This window comes from Pipistrellus hanaki (assembly GCF_964339955.1).
Source record: "Pipistrellus hanaki genome assembly, chromosome: 14".
NCBI classification, from domain to species: Eukaryota; Metazoa; Chordata; class Mammalia; order Chiroptera; family Vespertilionidae; genus Pipistrellus; species Pipistrellus hanaki.
Genome location: NC_140516.1, coordinates 18,755,114 through 18,779,133, shown reverse-complemented (window position 1 = coordinate 18,779,133; position 24,020 = coordinate 18,755,114). Strand labels below are relative to the sequence as shown.

Genomic DNA, 24,020 nt, shown 5'->3' with positions numbered 1-24,020 from the left:
AAGCAAACACTGATAGTACTGACTGTAGCAATTAGTGCATCACCAGAAGTTTCTAAACGATTTCAGCCATTCGGCTTAGTAGGTAAGATGTAGGGGAAAAGCAGGGCCTAGGAAAAGTTGACATATAAAGACTTTGGGCGGGTGGTGAGGTGCAATAGGGAATGGTGCAAATGGAGTGAATTCAAGAGCCCATGTTAGAAAAGCTAGGTTTTCTGTGAAAGTTAGATCAAACCACACTAGGATGAATTTTTTGGAAAACCTACTTAGTCCATTTAAAGCCTTGAGGGACAAAGTACTACTGCTTAGGAGGCCAGGAATACACACACCCCTTAAAACCCTGACTGCAGTTTTCTGTTCTCATGTCTGCTTTTCTCCCCAACAAACTTTTGAAGTGAATTAAAACAAACAAAAAAAATTACTCTGCTCTGCTATATCCTACTTGCACAAGAAAAATTACCTGCCAAATCCCACCCTTAGATATAACTAGAGGCCCCTCAGCCTGGCCTGCAGGATTGGGCTGAAACCAAGGGTTCTGGATTGCAAGAGGGTGCAGACCAGGCTGAGGCACCCCACCCCCTTTGCAAGATTGGGGCCAGGGCGGGATGTGGGAGGTTGGCCAGCCAGGGTGGGACTGTAGGAGGGCCTCACGGTATGTCCAGGAGAAAGCTAACCTACCGGTCCGAGTGTCCACCCCTGGTGGTCAGTGCACATCATACTGAGCAGTTGAGCTATCTTAGCATGTCATTAGCATTTTATGCTTTGGTTGTTGAAGACCACAGACACTTAGCGTATTAGACTTATTATATAGGAATAGAAGCCTGAGGCATGAAATTTGTGCAAGGAGCTCAGCTCTCAGGCTGCCTCTGGAAAGTTGTCCGGTTGGTCATTCTGTTTAGTCTAATTGGCATATTAGCGCTTTATGATATAGGATGATGTGCCTTCAGTCAATGGTGCTTTACATCATCCACCTATTAAACATGGTTACTTGAAACAAATCTCAACTCCTATACCTGTAATCGAAAAGTGTGGGGAATTCTCCCCTCAGATATAAACAAAGTCTGAGTGTTAAACTATGTTGCAGAAATATGGAGAGAGGGTCTATTTCCCCCATTTTGAGTGGCTCTCAACAGGAAACTACTGAGTATCATCTCTTAGAGATAGGATTTAATTGGTATAAGGTGTGGCTTGTGTACAGTATTAAAAAGTACACCCAAATGACTGAAAAGTATAGCAAGAGTCGAGAAAGGGAATACTCCCTTCCCAGGGGATGGTCTAACAGAGGAAGGCCGACTTAATAAAACAGGCAGACTTCCCAATTCATCTCTAGAAATATTTAGTTCAGTTGTCACTAACACGGGAGGGGAGCCAAGGAAATAGGAGTGACTTCTTTAGTCGAAGGAGAAAACCAGCATGAGTTTGGATGGCCAAAATGCCATGAGAGAGGCCGAGGACAAGAATGTGCCTGTCCCCGCTGCCTCTTCAGGGGAGGGCTGCCCTACACGTACGGTATATTTTGATTTAGGATCTTCTGTTAAACTAAATGCAGGGAAATCATTTAGAAAGGTGAAAAACCTGTTGGTAGAAACGAGCCCTAATGAATGGTCTCCATGAGTGAACCTGTGAGAAGGCTGGGGCTTTTGATTTAGGTCACAGTGTAAAAATCTCCATTCCAGTTTTATTTCATGCCCATTTAAAGGGGTGTCTTGGTTCTACTGACAGTCTAAACTAGGGGTGTCGAACTCAATCAGAGAAGGGGCCAAAATCTAAAATCCAGCCTAAATCGCGGGCCGAATGGTTTACTGAACAGTCATAAACTGACAATGTCATAAACTGACAGCGGAGTGCAGTGATGACAGCGCTGTGCGGGCCACATTGCAAGGCCTGGCGGGCTGGATTTGGCCCGCGGGCCTTGTGTTTGACACATGTGGTCTAAACAATGGTTATTGGTTAAAAGTAATAAAGTTAGGAGCTACAAATATTTCAAAGTTTAGTCAATTCTATAATCATGGGTCTTAAAATTTAGTGAACTCAGTATCTGCCTTCTTCCTACTGGTCTAGAAGGCTCAAAGTATTTTTCGTTTTAGTTTTAAAATGGAAATTTGAAAAACTGTCAGTTATATTTTAATTTTCTACCATGAATATCCATGTTAATGTTATCGTATGTCTGCAGAAACTGAGGAAAAGAACATCAGACTTACCCAAATTAAACCTTGTAGAGTTGTGTTCCCAGATAAGATGCTAGGTGTCCTTGTTAAAAAATTTGCTGGTTTGGCTCAATGAAGAGAGTGCCAGCCTGTGGGTTGAAGAGTCTTGGGTTCGGTTCCAGTCAAGGGCATATGCCCAGGTTACAGGCTCGATCCCCAGTGTGGGGCGTGCAGGAGGCAACTGGCCAGTGATTCTCTCTCATCCCACTGATGTTTCTATATATCTCTCCCTCCCTCTCCCTTCCTGAGATCAATAAAAATATACTTTAAAATTCTATATAATAAAACCATAATATGCAAATTGGCAGAAATGACCAGTTGCTATGACACGCACTGACTACCAGGGGGCAGACGCTCAATGCAGGAGCTGCCCTCTGATGGTCAGTGTGCTCCCACAGGGGGAGCACCACTAATGCAGAAGCTGGCTCCCACGAGTGTAGAGCCTCCCTCACCTCCATGGCAGCACTAAGGAGCAGTGAGCAGGTGGGTGGTAAGGAGTGAGAGGGCGCAGATTAGGCTGAGGGACCTGCACCCCCCAGTGCGTGCGTGCGTGCGTGCGTGCGTGTGTGTGTGTGTGTGTGTGTGCGTGTGTATATATATATATATATATATATATTCCCCCCTCCCCCCTCAATGAATTCTATCTATTGCTCCCAAGTGGCTATTTCACAGATCAGCTTTACAGTATATGTTTTTAATATGAATAACCACTTCCCTCAGGAATGGATGCACAGGGAAACTGTATAATATCAGGTACATGGGATGATTTTCATAGGGAAGAATGCTATTTTAAGGAACATTATCTTAGTTGAAAATATTGTTTTCAAGGCTGCCATCTACATAAAAAGACACCTATAACCACGAGAAGTTTTTATGTTACACAACTGAAAAGTACAAGTCCACAATCTCTTTTCCAAAAATCCGGGGCTCATTTGCATTTTGGAATTATGAAAGTTAAGTTTTTTAATTATATTTTTATTACTATTATTTTTTAACATTTTTATTGATTTCAGAGAGGAAGGGAGAGGGAGAGAGAGATACAAACACTAATGAGATGAGAGAGAATCATCAACCGGCTGCCTTCTGCACGCCTCCCATTGGGGATCAAGGCCACAACCCAGGCATGTGTCCTTGACAGGAATCGAACCCGGGACCCTCCAGTCCACAGGCCAACACTCTATCCACTGAGCCAAACTAGCCAGGTGAAAGTTAATATTTTTGAAAAATACATACAGGGGTCAAAGGCAACATGTAAATAAAACAATAAATAATTAAACACATTAATATTGCCACAATGAAATGTACAAAAAGCCCCACTTAATATCTGCCATAAATAGCCTCCACAATTTAGATTGGGTTTTGCTGCAAAATGAGATAAGCACGGTTTTCCAGAGTTATTTTAGATTTTGAATTAGAACTCTCAGACTTGGGGACCTCTGTAAGATAAGACAAATCTGATGGAAATGGGAACAATCCAAAATTTAAGAGCCCTTCCTTGAGACATTACTTTCCTTGAAGAATTTTGAATCTTATATGAGAACCACTGAACATTTAAATATTAAACCAATAAATCTTTATTATTTCAACAGTTTTCATGGCATATTTTTATAAATTTAAAAAATAAATATTTGCATTATAGCAGAAAGTCACATGTGTTGCATCAACTGTTACAATTTAATGACAGGAGATAACTAAGCATCAGCACCATAAAACTAAGATTTATTTCTTAAAAATTCAAGGAAACAGTTCTAAAGCACTGAAAATTCTGACTATATACCAGCCTGCAGCATCAATAGTTTTGGAAACTATAACTCAGTGATTGGTTCTCATAGTAGCCAAGGTTTCTATTTCTGGCAACTGTAGTACAAAGTTCTCCCATTACTAAATATTAAGCTTTCTGATAACCCCATTTATCAGTAGCATCTCAAGATTCACAAAAGGAAAGAACTGCAAATTATTTAGATATTCCTACCCATAATTTAGGTTTTCACAAGGATATTTATTCTAGCAAAAACAGAAAACAAAAAAACATTGTTTTCACCATGCTAATTTTTGCTTTTTAATTTCTCAGAATAAGATTTGAATCTTAATTTTTAATCTTTAAAGGTCAGCTCAGTTCAATTACAACCATAGAAACCGTACTGGTATCAGAACATAACCATTTTATTACAAAACTTAACATTATTTACAAAATGAAAAAATAATCAAATGACTATTGCAGGCCAAAGTTAAAGGTTTTTACCCAGTGATTGAAGAAAATTCAAGCAACATTTCCATGCACTCACACACCAGATCATTTGTGAAATATGCAAACTCTTAAAATTCATGTTAGTAAAACTACAATGTATTCACAATACTTGTATGTTTATTGGAAGATGGCCAAAAAAATTCATAGTTCTGTACATTAAGTTCAGTATTAACAGTTTGTACTTTGCCTTTAATATTTTTTGGCTTTCATAAATACGGATAGCATTGAATATTTTGCAAGAATTATTATAGTAAGTCCCTCTGTCACCTTGCTGAAGTCATCACCACAAGAAAAACACAATTAGTTTAATGCTTGTGCAGTAAACGAAATAGTTATAACACCAAGTTATATTAAACTGAAACCTTCATTGTGATCAATAGCTTGAATCAGTTTAGAGCGCAGAGTCTCTTTGTCTGTGTACTTTGGGAGATCCAGAAGATTAAAGCAGGTATGGGACACTGGGAGATACTCCTCACCACCTCCTGTGGACTGGATGACCAGTTTTAGACTCTTCATACCAAGAATAGGAATCCGATCACTACCTGTCAAAAATACTGCCAAGAAAAAAATCATTCAGCGAACCACTTTTATCAAAACCAGTTTGTTATCAAATCATTTTCTATAGACACTATAGCAAACCTTTATATTAACATTTGCTCAAATGTGGAAGTCCATCTCCAGAATATGTGTGAGCACGCTTTTTGAGACATAATTACACATCAACACAATATGTTTTCTTTGAAAGTTATAGAATCTTAGTTATGAGTAGGAGAAGCTTAATAAATGTTTGATGAATGAATGACTATTGCTCCTGACAAAAACATTTAGGAGCCTTTCTTTTGTGAACAGCCATTTAGGACTACTTTATAAATTAAATATGAAATGCAGTTTTGATTATGATTTTTTTCCCCTATTTGTTTTGACAAATCATTTCTAAACAAAAATTTATAAGCACAGCCAAAACTCAAATCACTTAATGACTTGATATCCTTATGGCGCTTCAAACTAATTTAACCAAGATTCTCATTTCAATGATCAAAACAAGTTTGACAAGCCGAAACCGGTTTGGCTCAATGGATAGAGCGTCTGTCTGCAGACTCAAGGATCCCGGGTTCGGTTCCAGTCAAGGGCATGTACCTGGGTTGCGGGCACATCCTCAGTGGGCGGTGTGCGGGAGGCAGCTGATCGATGTAGCTCTCTCATCGATATTTCTAACTTTCTATCCCTTTCCCTTCCTCTCTGTGAAATATCAATAAAATATATTTAAAAAAAAACAAACAAAAAACCAAGTTTGACAAAAACATCTTTGGCAATAGCAGGACTCTATCAAAGGGCGTGTCACTGATTTAGATACATAAATTCTGACAACTTGAAAAAAATAAGACTTCATTAGTATACAGATTTTAACAGATGAAACAGAGATTAAGGTATAAATATGAGAACTATGTCCTGGAAAAGTCTATTTTCTACAGAAATTCCCAATGTTTTGGGTCAGAAGCAAAGAGAAAAAGAAAATGAAGACTCAAAAAGAAGAGACCTTTTTCTAAAATAAATTACAACCCCAGTTTACAATAATCAGTATTATAGTTATTTTCATTCGAAAGAACCAATTCTATTTTGGAGACAAATTAACTTTCAAAATAAGAAAACATATGTAATAAATAGGACCTTGGAACAATACTATAAAAAGAAATAACTGTATCCACCAAAGTGAAGCAATCCCCTATTAAATAAGTTTAATTAGATTACATTCTCATAAAATATAGAACAAGTTAGAAATACCTAAATACTTACACAGAAATAGTTTTTTCTTTTCCAATGGCAATTCATGAAATACTTCCCAAAATATTTTTATTGTAGGATGTTCTGCCCAATACTCCCCTTTGTATTCTGTATTCTAAAAAACAAACAAAAAACCCTTATTAATATGGAGGGATATTCGTTTTTTCTTGAATCTGAAAAATTGGCTTCACTTCCTTAGCACATAAAGGTTGTGCAGGAGTTTGAAACTCATGTATTTCAGTTGATTACCTTTATTTCCTGGGCACTTTGTAATTTGGAATTATTAATTCCAGGGGAAAGAAAACATGTATGAATTGACAGAAATGTTGATTACACCACTTCAAAGAGCATGATAGGATTGTAATATCTCCAAAGATAATTATCTAAAGGATAAACTAGAATTGCTAAAATGTTAACAAATAATTAAAGTTGAACAATTTTCTGTATTGATGAACACAAATCAAATTAATTATTTTCTATCCATCTTCCCTGTAAAAAATGGTACTAAAAACAAACACTAATAATTTTCTGTTTAGTCAGTTTCCAAGATGACCTCCCCCTGATCTCTGGCACCTGCACTGTGCAGGCCCCTCCCACACTGAATAGGCCTGCCCTCTGTAATCATTAGGATATTGCAGATATGAGAAATACATAATGTCTGAGGCTAGATTATGAAAAATTATGGCTTCAGCCTTGCCTTTTTGATCACCCACTATGGGAGAGCCAATGGCCATTTCATAAGGACAATCAAATAGCCCTATGGAGAGGCTCCTGGTAAGACACTGGGCTTTTGGCCAACAGCCACATAAGTGAGCTATCTTGAAAAGGAAACTCTATCCTTAAGCCAGCACAGTCAATATCGTGACTACAACTCACAAGAGATCTCTGAGATAAAGCCATCCAGCTGAGCTATCCCTCAATTCCTGAACCACAGAAACTGTATGAGACAATAAAAATTCACTCTGATTTTTAAGCCACTAAATTTTGGGATAATTTGCAATAATTTCCACCTTAAAAAATATTAGTACTAAGAAAGAAAAAGAAAAAAAAGAGTGATAAGGAAGAGAGGTCAGTCTGCACTGTGAAGTGAGTGTTGTTGTTTTTTAATCCAGCCATAGCTGCTTTTTTTTCTTAGCAACAACCTTTCAGCATCAGGGCTTTGGACACACTGGTCTCTCAGCCTAGACCACTTAGACACACCCTCCTTTTTTCTTTAACTCATCAAGGCTAATTTCTACTTAATCCTTTGGGACTCATATTAAATGTCACCCAATTCATTCAAATATTTAATGAGTCTTGGTCAAAGTTTGGGGTACTGGGGAAACTGCAGTGAACCAAGTCGTTACCTTTTGAAAATTACTACTAATAAGAGGCTTTTCCAGATTTGTGTAGCCTGTTAGGCTCCTTATATACCATCCCACTAAATTCTCTTCCTTTGTTTCTATCACAGTTCAATTAATGTCTAGTGTCCTTATTAGAAGGCAAAGACCATAAAATACTGATGTCTCCTTAATCTCTTGCAAAGTATTAGGCATCCAGCAGGGGCCCAAGAAGTATTTGCTAATAGACTTTTTGAATTTTGGTCTCTAATTGTAGCCATGATTATATTTCAATGACTATAATCTTAAAATTTACAAAATATTTGCTAGTACTTTTGCAGAAATTTAATTTGGAGAAAATAGCTTGAATTCCAGCAGATAATGTATTCACTTATTTGAATTAAATCTGTGAGCTTGTTAGTGGGGAATAAACGGAAGATGGCTCAAGTTATTCCTTTTTTACTTAAACCTCCAGGTGGTTCTGGGGAAATGTGTAGAGTCCTGATGAAGAAAGAGCATTTAAAGTCACAAATCATAATCACTAAAATTATAATAAATCGGATACACAATGGAAAAAACCAAAGTATATACTAAGTATAAGCACACTAAGATATACTAAAAAATAGTCTTAATGAGTGCTCTGTCAATTATATCTCCAGGCAAAGTTTTAAGTAGTTACTGAGTGCTAGGCTCTGGAAATAAAGACAAAAACCCTGCCTTCATGGTGTTCACATTGTAGTGAGGGAAAAGAGCGACAGACAGTAAAGATAATAAAGTAAGAATTGAAAATGAAAAATAAAATAGAGGGGGTTGGAGGATGAGTGAAAAAGGTAAAGAGATTGAGAAGTACAAATAAGTGGTTACAAAATTAGAAGTACACCATGGGAAAATAGCCAATAACATTGCAATAACTGTATGGTGCAGGTGGATACTGCAAATATTGAAAGGAACCATTCTATAAAGTATATGATTGTTTAACTACTATGCTCTACCCGAAACGAATACAAAATAATACTGACAACTGTAATTGGGGGAGGGGAGAGAGGAGGAGCAGGGAAGGGAGACAGAATGCTTGTGTGTATGGATGCCCTATTTTAGGTTGTTAAGCAGTGAAGGTCTCTAAGAAGGTATAAAGACACAAAGTGAGAGAGCCAGACTACTTGGAATTATCACGAAGAAGAGAATCCCGGGTACACTGGAATAGCAAATAGAAAGGCCCCAAGACTGGTGTATTCCTGGAGGGCTTTAAGCTCACAAAGGCCAATAAGGGTGAAGCAGAGTAAATGAAAGGAAGAATGAGAGAGATGAGGCAAGAACACACTGTGTATGATCTAAAGTGTAGTGAGAAGCTATTACATTGTTTACATTTTAGAGTGATTGCAGGTGGGGTCCATGTTCACAGGGGTCTCCTTACAGTATATTTTTCTTCTTTTCAGCAGATTAATTAACCTCCAAAAGAAATCTTCAATCAATTTCCTGGGGGATTTAAGCCTGGGTACTACCTTTTTGAATGCCATTGTTAATTCTAACTAATCCCTCAAATTTTTTTTTTTAAATATATTTTATTGATTTTGTACAGAGAGGAAGGGAGATAGAGAGTTTGAAACATCGATGAGAGAGAGTCATTGATCAGCTGCCTCTTGCACACCCGCTACTGGGGATATGCCCACAACCAAGGTACACGCCCTTGACCGGAATCGAACCCGGGACCTTTCAGTCCCCAAGCCGACGCTCTATCCATTGAGCCAAACCAGTCTCGGCTAATCCCTCAAATTTTAAAGCCTCTCAGGAGTTGTATTCTGTTGGGTCGAAGAGGGGACATGAAAGGTCTAATGATTTCTTAAATTAGTTTAAAGTAATCCTATTGCTTTTAGCCCAAGCCCACATCCCTGCCATTAGAATAATATGAAAAATAATTCCTGTGCCTTTCAGAGATTCTAAGGTGTGAAATGAGTTGCTTCTTGAAAAACCCTATTCCTCCAGAAAATTAAAATCCAATTTTCTTTGCTCTGAGTCACTCACAAATTCAACTACCTGTTTTCCATCTTTCAAAACTTTTTCTCTTGTTCACCATTTCTGTTGTTTTGTTTTTGGTCTGTATATTTCTATTTCTGTTCCTTTATTGTCATTCTAGTGAGATTTTGGGAGTGAGCAAAGACAGACATGTTTAGCCGAAACCCATTTGGCTCAGTGGATAGAGCGTCGGCCTGCAAACTGAAAGGTCCCAGGTTCAATTCCTGTCAAGGGCATGTACCTTGGTTGTGGGCACATCCCCAGTAGGAGGTGTGCAAGAGGCAGCTGATCGATGATTCTCTCTCATTGATGTTTCTAACTCTCTATCCCTCTCTCTTCCCCTCTGTAAAAAAAATCAATAAAATATATTTATTAAAAAAGAAAAGAAAGACATGTTTATTCTATTATATTAAACCAGAAGGCCTAAATTATGTTTTTAATTAAAAAATTTTCTTTTATTATTACCCTGTAAGATTTTATTTTTTCCTAGTGCGTACATAGTTTTATGGCTTTTAAACACATATATAATTATTCATATAACCATCAGGGTACCGAAGAGTTCCATCATCCCAAAGAACTCTTTTGTGCTACCTCTTTGCAGTTACACACTCCTTCCACCCCTAGCCTCTGTTCACCAAAGCTTTGTCTATTCAAGAGTGTCATATAAATGGAATCAAACGGTATGTAATCCTCTGAGAATGGATGCTTTCACTCAGTGAAAGGATTCTGAGAGTCATCCCAGGTGTTGCATGTATCAATAGATGATTTTTTTTTTTAATTGCTAAAGTGTATTCTACTAAATGGATATACCAGATGGTTTATCCATTCAACCACTGAAGACTATCTGGGTTGTTCCCAGTTTTTGAGTTGTTTGAAGATTTTTAAAAACATGTTAAAAATATTGTGGTAGCTGAAACCGGTTTGGTTCAGTGGATAGAGTGTCGGCCTGCAGACTGAAGGGTCCCAGGTTCGATTCTGGTCAAGAGCATGTACCTTGGGTGCGGGCACGTCCCCAGTAGGGAGTGTGCAGGAGGCAGCTGATCGATGTTTCTCTCTCATCGATGTTTCTAACTATCTCTCTCTCTTCCTCTCTGTAAAAAAATCAATAAAAATATGTTTAAAAAATATATATATTGTGGTAAAATACACAAAACATAAAGCTTATTATCTTCATCCTTTACAGTTCAGTGATATTAAGTACATTCATACTTTTGCACAACCATCACCACCATCCACCTCCAAACCTTTTTTATCTTGCAAATCTGAAACTCTGTATCCATTAAACAATAACACCCGCCTTATTCCCCCCCATTGTTGATAGATTTTTGTGTAAACAAGTACCCTAGGAATGGAACTGCTCAGTCACGTAGCTAGTGTATATTTTAACTTTATAAGGAAATGCCAAACTGTTTCCAAAGTGACTATATCATTTGCACTTCCACCAGCAATATATGTGAGTTTCCAATGCTGTGTCCTTGTTGTCTTAGTATATTTTTTTAATGTTAGCTATCTAAATGGTTTTAGCTCTATCCAGCCCAATACCACTAACATAAAAATGCTATCTAATTCATACACAATTAAAACCCATTCATTGTACAGTGTTTCCCTATAAAAGTGACAGTAACAGTGCAAAACAGAAAAGAGAGGACAATATTTCGATCAATAAGCCATGTTCCTTCTGCCTTTCCTTTAAACAAAATTATAGATGTGTTTTCCCCTACCTTTTCTAATTCCTTCCAATCATAATTTGTATTTCCAATAACCATTGCTTGTAGTTCATTAGGCTGGAAGAGCTGAAGGACTTTTCCTCCACACACTTTATGAAAGCCCGCATGGAAAGCATCAAATAAGGAAGCCACCGATTTATTGAATATGTAATCCACATAAGCATCAACAAACTCCTGCCTAGAAATGGAAAAAAATAAAATAAAATAAAATCACACACGCAAGTATAAAAATCTTTTTTTAAAATGGAGTATATTGTAGTCTTATTAAAACAGAGTGCTCCTATATTTTTGCTATTTATCTATAATACTGAGTAGGGTTCAAAGGGAATCAAGTCTTTGTGGAGATGTTTATGGTATATCTAGGAGTCATGTGGACATATCTATTATTCATAGCCATTTTGGGGCTATTCCTAAATGAAACACGTCATTTCCTAGTAGGAAGAATGAAGATGCAAATGGCTATCAAAATACATTTTAAAATAGTAACGAATTACTTATAATAAACATGCATCATTTCACATGTATTCCTAAAAAGAGTGATTTATTAAATATATTAGGTGATAAAAATTTTTTTTTTAAAAAGCAAGCTTTAGGATTCAGACTATTTGGTAAGATAGTTGTTTTTCCTTGGGTTACAATAAATCTGGAACAAAACTTATTTTAAAAACTAAATTCCAAGAGGGGTAATTAAGCAATCTTTTAGGATAATCATTTAAGACTGCAAGTATAGTTTCTTTTCAAAAGTACATATGTGTTTATGTACATGCACGTGCACACACACACAACCTTGATTTTTTTTGCCTGTTATGATACAAAAGGAAACTGTAAAGAAAAAAGGAAGCCCCTTTACCCAGCAATTAGAATTACAATTTTATTTTATTTGTTCTGTTAACCACAAACACTTTAGGCAGCTACTATCTGGTCAAATAAATAACAAGAATGGATACTAAAGGATTTCATTATTTTATATTCTTGTCTTCCAAATTAGAAAGTTTTATTCTACATTGGAAAATACTGGTAAATTTAGTCATCTACAGATAATTTTCTTAGAAAATTATAATTCCAAACTGAATTTACAAAGAGAAAAAAAGGTAAAGGAGGCTATTGTAAAGTATAGAATACTAGAGGCCTAGTACACGAAATTTGTGCACTGGGGAGGTGGGGTCCCCTCAGCCCAACCTGTACCCTCTCCAATCTGGGACTCCTTGGGGGATGTCTGACTGCCAGTTTAGGCTCTCACAATCTGGGACTGCTGGCTCCCAAATGCTTGCCTGCCTACCAGCCTGACCACCCCCTAACCACTCCCTTGCCAGCCTGATCGACACCTAATTGCTCTTCTGCTGGCCCAATTGCCCTCAACTGCCCTCTTCTGCCAACCTGGTTGCCCCTAACTTCAGGTGACCAGACATCCCGCTTTCGGCAATTTTTAACAATTTGTCCCGCATCCCGCGGCGTTTTAAAAAAATTGGGACTTTTTTAAAACGCCGCGGGACAAACTGTTAAAAATCGGGACTGTTCCACCAAAAGCGGGACATCTGATCATCTTACCCTAACTGCCCTCCTCTGCTGACCTGGTCATCCCTAACTGCCCTCCTGGTCACTCCCAACTGCCCTCCCCTACCCTCCTGGTTGTCCCCAACTATCCTCCCCTGTGCTGGCTTGATCCCTACAATTGCCCTCCCCTGCCAGCCATCTTGGACCACATGGAGGAGGCCATCTTGTGGCAGGGCGATGAAGGTCAATTTGCATATTACTTCTTATTATATAGGATAACATAGGTTCTGATGAGAAGAAACAATTTTGTAATGCATAATTTTATAATTCACCTAATTAGAAAGCAAATTTATCTATACTAGGTAAGTCTCTTAAAAGTCCCTTGAGCAAAAAAGGCTAAATTGTTTTATGCACTAATAACATTTTGTCTCTAACAGTTTCATTATGTAAGTAGGGCTGGTAGTACAAGGGTCAAAATTCTTTAAATTATTTCTAAAGTCAATAATCTATGTGAAATATTTTTTGAAACTTAAAGAATTAGTTCATCAATAGAAACTTTAAAAGCATTAAAAAAATCTGTTTTCAAAAGCAAGATTAAAAAAAAAAAAATAGCATGAAGACCTAAGTTTTTTCCACAATATGTTAGAATCAGCTTCATTGTTATCGAAGACATACACACAATTTTGTTAAAAATGTCAAACAGTAATAATTCTAACAGCCAACATTTACTGAGCACATACATGTGCTAGGTACCATTTTAACAAGCCTCTTGTAATTATCGCCTCATTTAATCCTCAAAATAACTCCATGCAGTAGGTACAATTTACCATCTCATTTTACAGAAAAGGAGACTGAGGCAGAGAGACATCAACTAGTTTATCTAAATTTATACAGCTTTAAGGAGCAGAATCAGGATTATAATCATTGGCATGAAGTCCCTGGCAAAAGCCATTAAGCTAGTTAAGCTAAAGAATTGGAATAAAAAAGAATAATGCAGTTCTCTTTCTTACATCTTTCTACCAGAAATTCCTGCCATTCAAAGGCAACTATGTGTTATCACCTTGCTATTCCTCCTAGTATTAACCTTCATCCTTCAACAACATAGTTCTATTGTTATTTCTTGACTTTCAATTTTAAATACTATCTAAAGAACAGAGTATCTACTATTAAAGATAAGGATTTACCTTTTACATAATTGTACTACTCTCACTTTGCCTCCCAGGATGTTCCCATTATAACAATTTTGGGTTTAATTTTCATTGTTAACATTTTTGTGATTTAAATATTACTCATAATTAAGCTACAGAATATTCTATGGTTACCTTTCTTTTCTTAAAAAGAACTTTTGTTTCCCTTAGTTTGCTACTTGAACAGAACTGCCAACCTCCTTTTTATTTCATTCAAATATACTAGGTAGCATCAATTGTACTTTTCTCCTGAAGCCCTCCATCCTCTTGGTCTAACCCAGATGGGTACTCCTTCTGCACAAGGTATCCTCTTTGGCGCTTTCCTATATTGGATTCTATTTTGGGGGATCCTATGTCTTCCTCTTTCTTAATTTAATTGCTTGTTTTGGTAGAGCATCCTTCAGTAACCTCCTGAGAAAAAGGTATTGGAAGGAAATTATCTGAGACTCTCCATGTATGAAAGTGTTTTTATACACCCACATACACTTGATAGTTTCAATATAGAATTCTAAGTTAAAAAAAATTTTCTTCCATAATTTTGATCTTCTAGCTTCAGTATCATTCATTAGAAGTAGATTATTCTGGCCCTAGCAAGTCTGGCTCAGTAGATACAGCTTTGGCCTGTGGATGGAAAGGTACATGGTTAAAGGCATATACCTCTCAATTGCAAGCTTGATCCCTGGCCCTGGTTGCAGGGCCTGCAGGGGCCAACCAATCAATGTGTCTCTTTCACATGAATATTTCTTTCCCTCTTTTCTACTCTCTCTAAAAATGGATGGAAAAATATCCCACAGTGAGGATTAACAAAAACAACAAAAAGAAGTAGATTATTCTGACTCTAATGCTCTGTATATGGTCTGCCCCAACCCCCCCCCCAAGGGTTTTAGGGCCCCCTTTATTCCAGAATTTTGAAATTTCTCATATTTTGTCCTGGTCTGTGTCTTTTCCCCCCATTTCCATGCTTTCGATCTTAAAAGGCACTACAGTTCTGGAAAGTTTTTTTTAGTGCCTTTCTTTGACAAATTCTATTCTTTCCATTTCTTTTAATTTTTAATAGTATCCATATGGATGCTACCCTTATAATTTAGAGGTTCCTGACTTCACTTTCTTCACCCTACACTGTTTTTGTTTCCTTGGATTATTTTTGACTGGTTTTGGTTTTTCCTTAAATGTCTATGACCTTTGGCTAACCATTCACATTTAAAAGTTAGGGAATTTTGCTAGAGAAGAGTCCTCCAATTTAATGTCAAACAGGAAGCTGTAAACTTCCAAACTCCTGTTTTCAGTTTAGCCTCTTGTCCCTGGTTATATCTGAGAGTCCTCAAACCCTTAGTACCTTTACTTTAATCTCTCCAGAAGGTAAATTTCCAATCTTCTGCTAATGCTGGAGAGAGGAAGTTCCCAGGCTACTGGTGTGATAAGCGAAATGGGTTTCTAGCTGCTGCTTTCATAGCCAATCTATCTGTTTCCAGCACTCCACTAAACCCCATATACTTCCTAACATTTTTATTCTCAATTCCAGAGCCTTCATTCTACAAGATGAACTGGCTACCTTCTTGGCTCCACCTAGTCTATCTTATGTTATAGCTTTCTCAAGTTGGCTAATTATCACTGTTTTCTAGCTTTAAAAAAATGTGTCTGCTGTTTTCTGTTATTCCTTCTCTTTGTTCTTGTTGTTTATGATCTTTTTAACCCTTTATTAATATGGTGAAGGGATTTAAGGAGCAAAAGGGAAGCTACTTACTCACTGACCATGAAAAAAGTTAAGTTTTATCTGGGTAAAAAACTTCAGGTTGTGTGACATGTTTCTAAATACAGAAAAATCTTATTGCTACCACTGATGCTGCTATAATTCACTTACCGATTTTGTTTGTTAACAGCTGTGTCTGCACCATTTAGAACCAGCTCTTTCACTTCTGTTGCACCAAAGTTTTCAACTGTGATCTATTTAAATTTTTAAAGAAAGTCAATGTCAGACCCAAAATTTATTATTTTAATAACCTATTATTATATTCTACCTTTCTCTCATTAAAAATAAGAACTAATAAATTTGAGGTAAAATTCTGCTACCATAAGCTTATTTGAATTCTGCATAAAGCCACAACTATAAATTTTCATCTTCTCTAGTACTTTGAAATCCTACCTTGACTAATTACAAATTACTATTTGGTTAATTAATAATAAATTAAGTATTTATCGTACATAAAATTTTAGAATGGTCATTACAAGTTACAGTAAAATATTAGAAATGATGTTTTGTTTGGACAGGAAATAGAATTCAAGTGTCAAAATGCATTCAGTTTAGACCAGCTATGCATTCTTTCCACTTCACATCTGCCTTGTTGCAATCCTGATGACAGGTGGGTTTTCCAATTATGTCATTATTTTAAAACATTTTATTTCACTTACTAGTCTGCTAACTTTCCTATAAATGTTACCATTCCCACCTTTGCATCTTTTCTCTCTGATCTTCTATTAAGACATTTTTTTAGTACCTGCTACCTATAAACACTATGGTGGGAGTGACACGATCAGATAAAAGATACATAAATTCCTGCTCTGGAGTTCACTACCTAGTAAAGGAGGAGAAATGTGACATGTAAACACATATTAAAATAAATGCTATATAATAGTGACATGAACAATATGCTATCAGTCTACAGAGGAAAGAACTTACTTCTATTTGGAGAAGTGTGAAAGACCTTGAGGAAGAAATGTCATTTCAAAGCACTTATAAGAATGAGTAGGGCTCTGAAATTTGGGAGGGGGTTCGATATCTGACTGAGCACACAGACTGAACTAAAGGACAAAAATGAAAGTAGATATCAATTTTTAAAAAATGTATTGCACTTAAAAAACAAGATGGTAGGGTGTGTGAAAGAAAACTACAGCATGACAGAATTTGGGTGGAAGAATACAATGAGAGTTAGAAAACAAGATCACAGATGTCTGTGAAGCCTAATCTGAAAGCTCTTAGTCTGTAAGCAACTAAGAGCGACTGAAAATCTCTAGGAAAGAAATGGTAGTGGGAATGTTTGAATTACCATAGTTCTTGAATATACTAAGCATTCAGAAACTTACTGATAAATTAGAAATTGAATTATGTGGAACCCAATGTTTTAAGTCAATTGAGATGATCAATAAAGATGTGAAGTGATATGCTTATAAGTAAAATAATTGAAAAGGGGAATCAAAATGTCATAATTACAAAAAAAGTCCAAGGAGAATATTTTTCCTGACAAAAACAATTATTGAAATACAACTGACTTCACCATACATTTACTAATTTGCTTAAAACTATACCATGAGGCAATTTTAAAAATAATTAAAGAATGGATATATTATTTTCTGAGAGGGCACAATTTTGGGGGCAAATTTTGTGAGTAGAATATGGTATATTTTATCAGCTTTAACTATAAGATCACAAGAAGTACTGCTTGGGAGGAAAACAAATATACAAAAAAGTTTTTATGAAAAAAAAAACAACTAAAGGTTTTACCCTTTCCCAAGAGTCTAATTATGCATCTTTCACATGATTTGCAGTTTCATTTTCCAAGTAACATTCCAATGTATTTGTATTTCTATTAGGTATGTCAACCAGCAGTAAGACAAAATGGGCAAGAATGAATGTTAGTGTGAAGGAATGTTAACCTTTTATAAGGGTTAAGTTCGTTGATAAATATTCTCATGTTACATAGGCTTTGAAATCAGAGCTGGTTGTAAATACTATCTCTGACATATGACGACTTTTTTCAGTTTTCTTCATCTGTAAAATAAGGATAATACCACCAATCTAATAGGATTATTACGAGGATTAAATGAGAGAATGCATGTTCTAGGACTAGCATATAGTTAATGCACAATAAATGTTAGCTAAAGGGTTCTTTAAGAATTTCATCAATCAAAATAAAAAAATACCATAAGGCACATCTGTCAAATAAAAGGGATGATGAATAATCAGCCTAACCTATATTTTTCCATCTTACCGTAAAATTAAGACAAAATGTTTCCTCAACATCATCTTCTGGATAATCCAGTAATTGTTGCATGCTTCTGCAAAACAAAGTATGTTCGTTTTAGGCGAAATATTATTGTGTATTTTGACAATTTTGCTTATGAGTAAATATATAATTCTCATTCATTTTTGATAAAATCTTCTTAGTAATTTGTACTTTTACACTTGCTTCAAAATGTTAGTTGTATAATAGCAAACATAAATATTGTTGAAGAAAAAATAATTACATTTTTACTTTTATTTCTTCCTTGGAATACAAAGGTACTCACCTATTTTCAATATGTGTCCTTATTTATATACAATTTTCATTCCATTTTATGTAATAAATAAAAAGAAACTTTACATATTCTAGCTAGGCATGAAGGTGATCAGAAGTAAAAGTCCAAGTAAATAATTTAACTACTCTAAGGTAACACCTTCCTAAATCTATTACCTGATTTTCACAAAGTATTGTTAAACCTATAAGAATTTAGCAAATGGCTTTATGCTTGTAAATTTTGGGTCAGAGTAATAGCTTTTATTAAAGCACTTTTGTTCATTTTGAAAATTCAACAAGAACAACGAAACACAATCATTCCTAAAAGGATAGCTTTTTATATATTCCCTATTTCCTAAACCCCACCCGTGCCACTTTTTACAACTAACCTCCCAACATCAGGCATTAGTTCTTTCAAATCATCCAGGGATGGCTTCTTTTTCAGCAATTTCTTATATAAAGCCAAAGGAAAATGTAGGTCCACAATAGTAAAATTATAAATAGCTAATCCACAGATAACACCAATCAAATGGAACAAATCACTGTCTTCAAATGTCTAAAAATAAGGAAAAAAATAAAGACTTGTTCTCCAAGTTAAAAGAGTAATAAATATTTTCTGATTATAAAAACAAATACTTAATAGTAGAAAATTGGAAAGATATAGAAAAAATAACAAGAAAAAAGTTCATTCTTATTCCTATCTCCCTGTGATAAACGACTGCTAGCATTCTTTTGCACATTTCCATTCAATATATTCTCTAAGACAAAATTAAAATCTAGCTGAGATCATATTATACACATAACTTCTCAACTGGCATTTTTACCCAGAAATATAAACATTTTCATATTAAATTTTAAATAAATGATGACAAACTTTTTTTCAGATTTAAAAAATTATACACATTAACAATATGGAAAACATAAAAATCACAAAAACTACTCAGAAGCTATTTAAAAATACTTATGTATTTTCATCTACTGTAAGTTCAGAAAAATATTCAGAAAAACATATTTAAGGTTTGCTCATTTTTCTAATTACAACACAAGTATTTAATTATGTCACCAAGTATTCTTCAGAACATGATTTTTAATGGAAGCACATTGCATCATATAAAAGTACCATGTTTTGCTAAATTAGCTATTTTACCCTAATTGGACAATTAGATTATTAAAGCACTGAAAACCATGCTTATTCCACCTCTCCCCCAACCTTTCGAGAAGTAATATATGGTGAGCAGGAGAGTTAAGAATAAAGTTTTAAAAAGTAGATCTGGGGCTCCAGATACAGTTCATTCACCATCTAGCTTCAGGAGTTTCAAAGACAAAAATAGTATTTATCTCACATGGTGGTTGTGAGGGTTAAATGGGATAATGTATATAAAATGGTTTTAGTGGAGTTCCTGAAGCACACAGTAAATGCTCAATAAATGTTAGTTATTCTAACTACCCCTTTTCCCCGAAAATAAGACAGTGTCTTATATTAATTTTTTCTCCCAAAGTTGGGCTAGGTCTTATTTTCAGGGGATGTCTTATCTTTCCATGCGCTAGGTCTTATTTTTGGAGGATGTCTCATTTTTGGGGAAACACGGTAGTTAGTAATATTAAAAATATGATAGGCATCTTTTTTGCATATATTTTGGTCCATAGTTTGGTATATTTCCTTAGGAAAAATTCTGCTTTGTAAGAAAAAATTACAAAGTGAAAAGGTAGTAAAGCTTACTGCCAAAATATTTTTCTCCACACCTGTTCCAGTTTGTACTGCTATTCGTAGTCCAGGAAACTGCCTATCTTTCTACATTTTCATCTACATACACACAAACACACATTTCTGAGTTAAAAATTACTTGTTTTAATATGGATTTTTTAATATTAGTGATACTGAAAATTAGGAACCCTGCTAGAAAGCAGCTATGATAATAAATGAATGACTTTATTTACAAACACATGTGCTGGGAGGAACTTAGCTCATAGACTCTAGTTTACTGAGTTTACCTCTGCCCTAAATGATAAAGGTAGAGAAGTCAATGATTCCTAATGATAATTTTTTTTCAGATGAAAAATTAATCTGGCAATTATTATTCAATCCTCTAATATAAATCAGTAGAAAGAATGGCCAACATTTTTCAGACTGACTATTACTTAATTTATTTTGCTAATTTGAAATGTGTGGTAAGCATTAACATGTGTTGCCTTTTCAAATGGCAATAAAGCTGATTTCTGGCTCAAATGTTAAGAATCCAATATAACTCTTATTACTATTAAGTTAATTTGATACAGATAGCTATACAAACATAGGTATAAACACAGAAGTAACTTAGATGGGTGAGCCTTTTACCTTATCAGAAAACCAAATGAGTCTGGAATCTTCATAATACCTAAACATGCCATACTTAGGATCCAGTAATTCCCTCATGATGAGCAAGAAAAATTCTTTGCGTACCCCTCCTGCATCCACAGCATCTTCTCCAACAAATATAACCTAAGGTAGCATAATGCAAACACTGAATGTAAAGAAATGAAAGTATATTCTGGAGACTTTATAATGTGTTATTGATTACAAAAAATTGCTCAGCAATTAATAGTTTAAAAAATTTTAGGTATATAATTTTATTAAGTTTCAAAGATATACTAAAAACAAATAGGAAAATGTTAAGACATATTTTCTGAAAATAAGTCCCAGTTATTACAATGGAAAAAGTCAAATTACCTTGAGTGGTTTTTTGTAGTCTATATTCTTTGTTTTCCTAAGGACTTCCATTGCATCTCCTACAATATTTTCTCTGCGTACCACTAGAATTAAGCAGGGATTCACAGACTCAATCACTGGGAGAAAAAGAGAGGACACATTCTGTCTGTGGGCCTGGTCAATAGCCATCTAAAAGACAAAAGATTAAAAGTTTAGTAGCAATGCTACATAGAAGCTACTGTGACTAAATAAAGCAACTTCTACCTATTAGATATCCTATAATCCCTATAATAATTCCTATACTACTAAATTCATATAGCACCTAATACAGTATCTAGTATTGTATAGTATAAAAACTTAATTAACTGTGCTTTGGGCATAAAGAGTATTCTTTTGAACCCTAGCTGGTTTGGCTCAATGGATAGAGTGTCTGCCTGCAGACTGAAAGGTCCCACGTTCAATTCTAGTCAAGGGCACATATGCCTGGGTTGCAGGTTCGATACCTAGTAGGGGGCATGCAGAAGGCAGCTGGTCAATGATTACTTCTCATCATTGATGTTTCTATCTCTACATCACCCTTCCTCTCTGAAATCAATAAAAATAAATAAATAAATAAATACACACACACACACACACACACACACACACACACACACACACACACACACATATAAGAGTATCCTTTTGGAATCAAGTCAAAGATTTGGAACATAAAGAGCCAGAAGACACTCCTCCACAGAAGCTAGAAGGCAAGAGAATCCAGAAAATTGAAGATAATGTAAGAAACCTCTGGGACAACTTCAAGCGAACCAACATCAGAATTATGGGGGTCCCAGAAGATGAGAGAGAGCAAGATATTGAAAACATACTGAAAGAAATAGTGACAGAAAACTTCCCCCACCTGGTGAAAGAATTAGACTTACAAGTCCAGGAAGCGCACAGAACTCCAAACAAAAGGAATCCAAAGAGGACCACACCAAGACAAATCATAATTAAAATTCCAAGAGCAAAAGACAAAGAGAGAATATTAAAAGAAGCAAGAGCAAAGAAGGTAGTTACCTATAAAGGAGCACCTATACGATTGTCAGCTGACTTCTCAACAGAAACCATGCAGGCCAGAAGGGAATGGCAAGAAATATTCAAGGTGATGAATAGTAAGAACCTACAGCCAAAGATAATCTACCCAGCAAAGCTATCACTCAGAATCGAAGGTCAGATAAAGAGCTTCACTAATAAAAAAAAAAGCTAAAGGAGTTCTTCAACACCAAACCAGAATTATATGAATTGCTGAAGGGGGTTCTTTCAGAAGAGAAAGTAAACAAAGATAAAAATTATGAACAACAAATACGTAACTATCAACAAGTGAATCTAAAAACCAAGGAAATTAAAAAAAAAATCTGATGAACAATATTAACTGTTGAATATAATAGAATCAGAGGTATGGAAGGGGAGTGAAGTGACGATTCTTGGGGAAAAGGGAAGAGGGGGGTGTGGGAAGAGACTGAACATAAACTGTTCACTTATGGATGAAGACAATGGGGGTGGGGAAAGGGCAGAGGGTGGGGTGGGAACGTGGTGGAGGAGAGCAATGGTGGGGGGGGGGAAAAAGGAACATTTGTAATAATATGAACAATAAAAACTTATTAAAAATAAATAAGAGTATCCTTTTGAAATTATATTAATTAATGATACTATTAAGTAAACATAGAACTGTAATATGATAAATCTGAACACTACTATTTCTCAAAAGAGAACTGGAATGTAGAGTGAAGTAAAAAACAACAAACCCTTTTCTAAAGAGTAAGAAATAGCCTGGCTAAGGAGGTATTATAGAAATTCATCTAGCAGAGTGATCACCCTATGTGCTCACAAAGCAAGCATCTGGCTTTACTATTTAAAGATTTTGTTCTTGCCCTGGCTGGTTTGGCTTGGACTGAAGGGTTCCAGGTTCGATTCCAGTCAAGGACACATGCCCGGGTTACAGGCTCCATCCCCAGTAGGAGGGCCTGCAGGAGGCAACCTATCCATGATTCTCTCTCATCATTGATATGTGTGTGTCTCTCTCCTCCTTCCTCTCTGCAATCAATAAAAATATATTTTTAAAAAAATATATATTTTATTGATTTTTGACAGAGAGAAAGGGAGAGAGATAGAGAGCTAGAAACGTCGATGAGAGAGAAACATCGACCAGCTGCCTTTTGCATACTCCCTACCGGGGATGTGCCCGCAACCAAGGTACATGCCCTTGACCGGAATCGAACCCGGGACCTTTCAGTCCGCAGACCGACGCTCTACCACTGAGCCAAACCGGCTTCGGCAATAAAAATATATTTTTAAAAATAAAAAATAAATTTAAAAAATGAGTGTTCTTTTCCTATGATTTTCCAGTTTCTTGGCCTGGGGGCAGGATGGAGGGATATCAATGTGGGAGTGGGGCATGATATCTATGATACTTTCAATAAAGATAATTTTTAAAAATGGAATATCCTATATAAAATGCACCAAATGACTTATTGACTTAACAGCTGCCAAACAAACAAAAAAATGGTTTATGAACTGTTGGTATAGAACCCTACAAAATAATTTTAAAGGAATGAAAATAGCAATCAGCACTGGGGTAAGGGGTTAATTTTTAAAAAATATATATTTTAATGATTTTTTACAGAGAGGAAGGGAGGGGGATAGAAAGTTAGAAACATCGATAAGAGAGAGACATCGATCAGCTGCCTCCTGCACACCACCTACTGGGGATGTGCCAGCAACCCAGGTACATGCCCTTGACCAGAATCAAACCTGAGATCTTTTCAGTCCACAGGCCAACGCTCTATCCACTGAGCCAAACCGGTTTCAGCAAGGGGTTAATTTTTTAAAAACATTTTTAGAATATTAAGTGCCCAAGGTTTCTTCTCATTCTTTTCTTAGTCATCAGTCTCTACAGTTAGAAATTCTATACCAGCCAAAACCGGTTTGGCTCAGTGGATAGAGTGACGGCCTGCGTACTGAAGGGTCCCGGGTTCGATTCCGGTCAAGGGCATGTACCTTGGTTGTGGGCATATCCCCAGTGGGGGGTGTGCAAGAGGTTGCTGATA

At 36.0% G+C, this 24,020-nt stretch overlaps 1 protein-coding gene across 4 annotated transcripts in view; it reads right to left on the bottom strand.

The window, feature by feature from the left end:
* Positions 1–4,276: 4,276 nt before the first annotated feature.
* The window catches only part of HERC4 (HECT and RLD domain containing E3 ubiquitin protein ligase 4), a 91,386-nt gene continuing 71,642 nt past the window's right edge, over positions 4,277–24,020 (bottom strand). For all 4 annotated transcript variants that reach the window (XM_084904247.1, XM_084904249.1, XM_084904248.1 and 1 more), the window contains 8 exons: positions 20,953–21,120; positions 20,581–20,724; positions 18,635–18,801; positions 17,961–18,027; positions 15,836–15,918; positions 11,288–11,471; positions 6,247–6,349; positions 4,277–5,006 (listed from right to left, as the gene is read on the bottom strand). In XM_084904247.1, the coding sequence (XP_084760373.1) occupies positions 4,798–5,006; positions 6,247–6,349; positions 11,288–11,471; positions 15,836–15,918; positions 17,961–18,027; positions 18,635–18,801; positions 20,581–20,724; positions 20,953–21,120 (1,125 nt within the window). In that variant the 3' untranslated portion in view covers positions 4,277–4,797. The remainder of the gene's footprint in view (positions 5,007–6,246; positions 6,350–11,287; positions 11,472–15,835; positions 15,919–17,960; positions 18,028–18,634; positions 18,802–20,580; positions 20,725–20,952; positions 21,121–24,020) is intronic.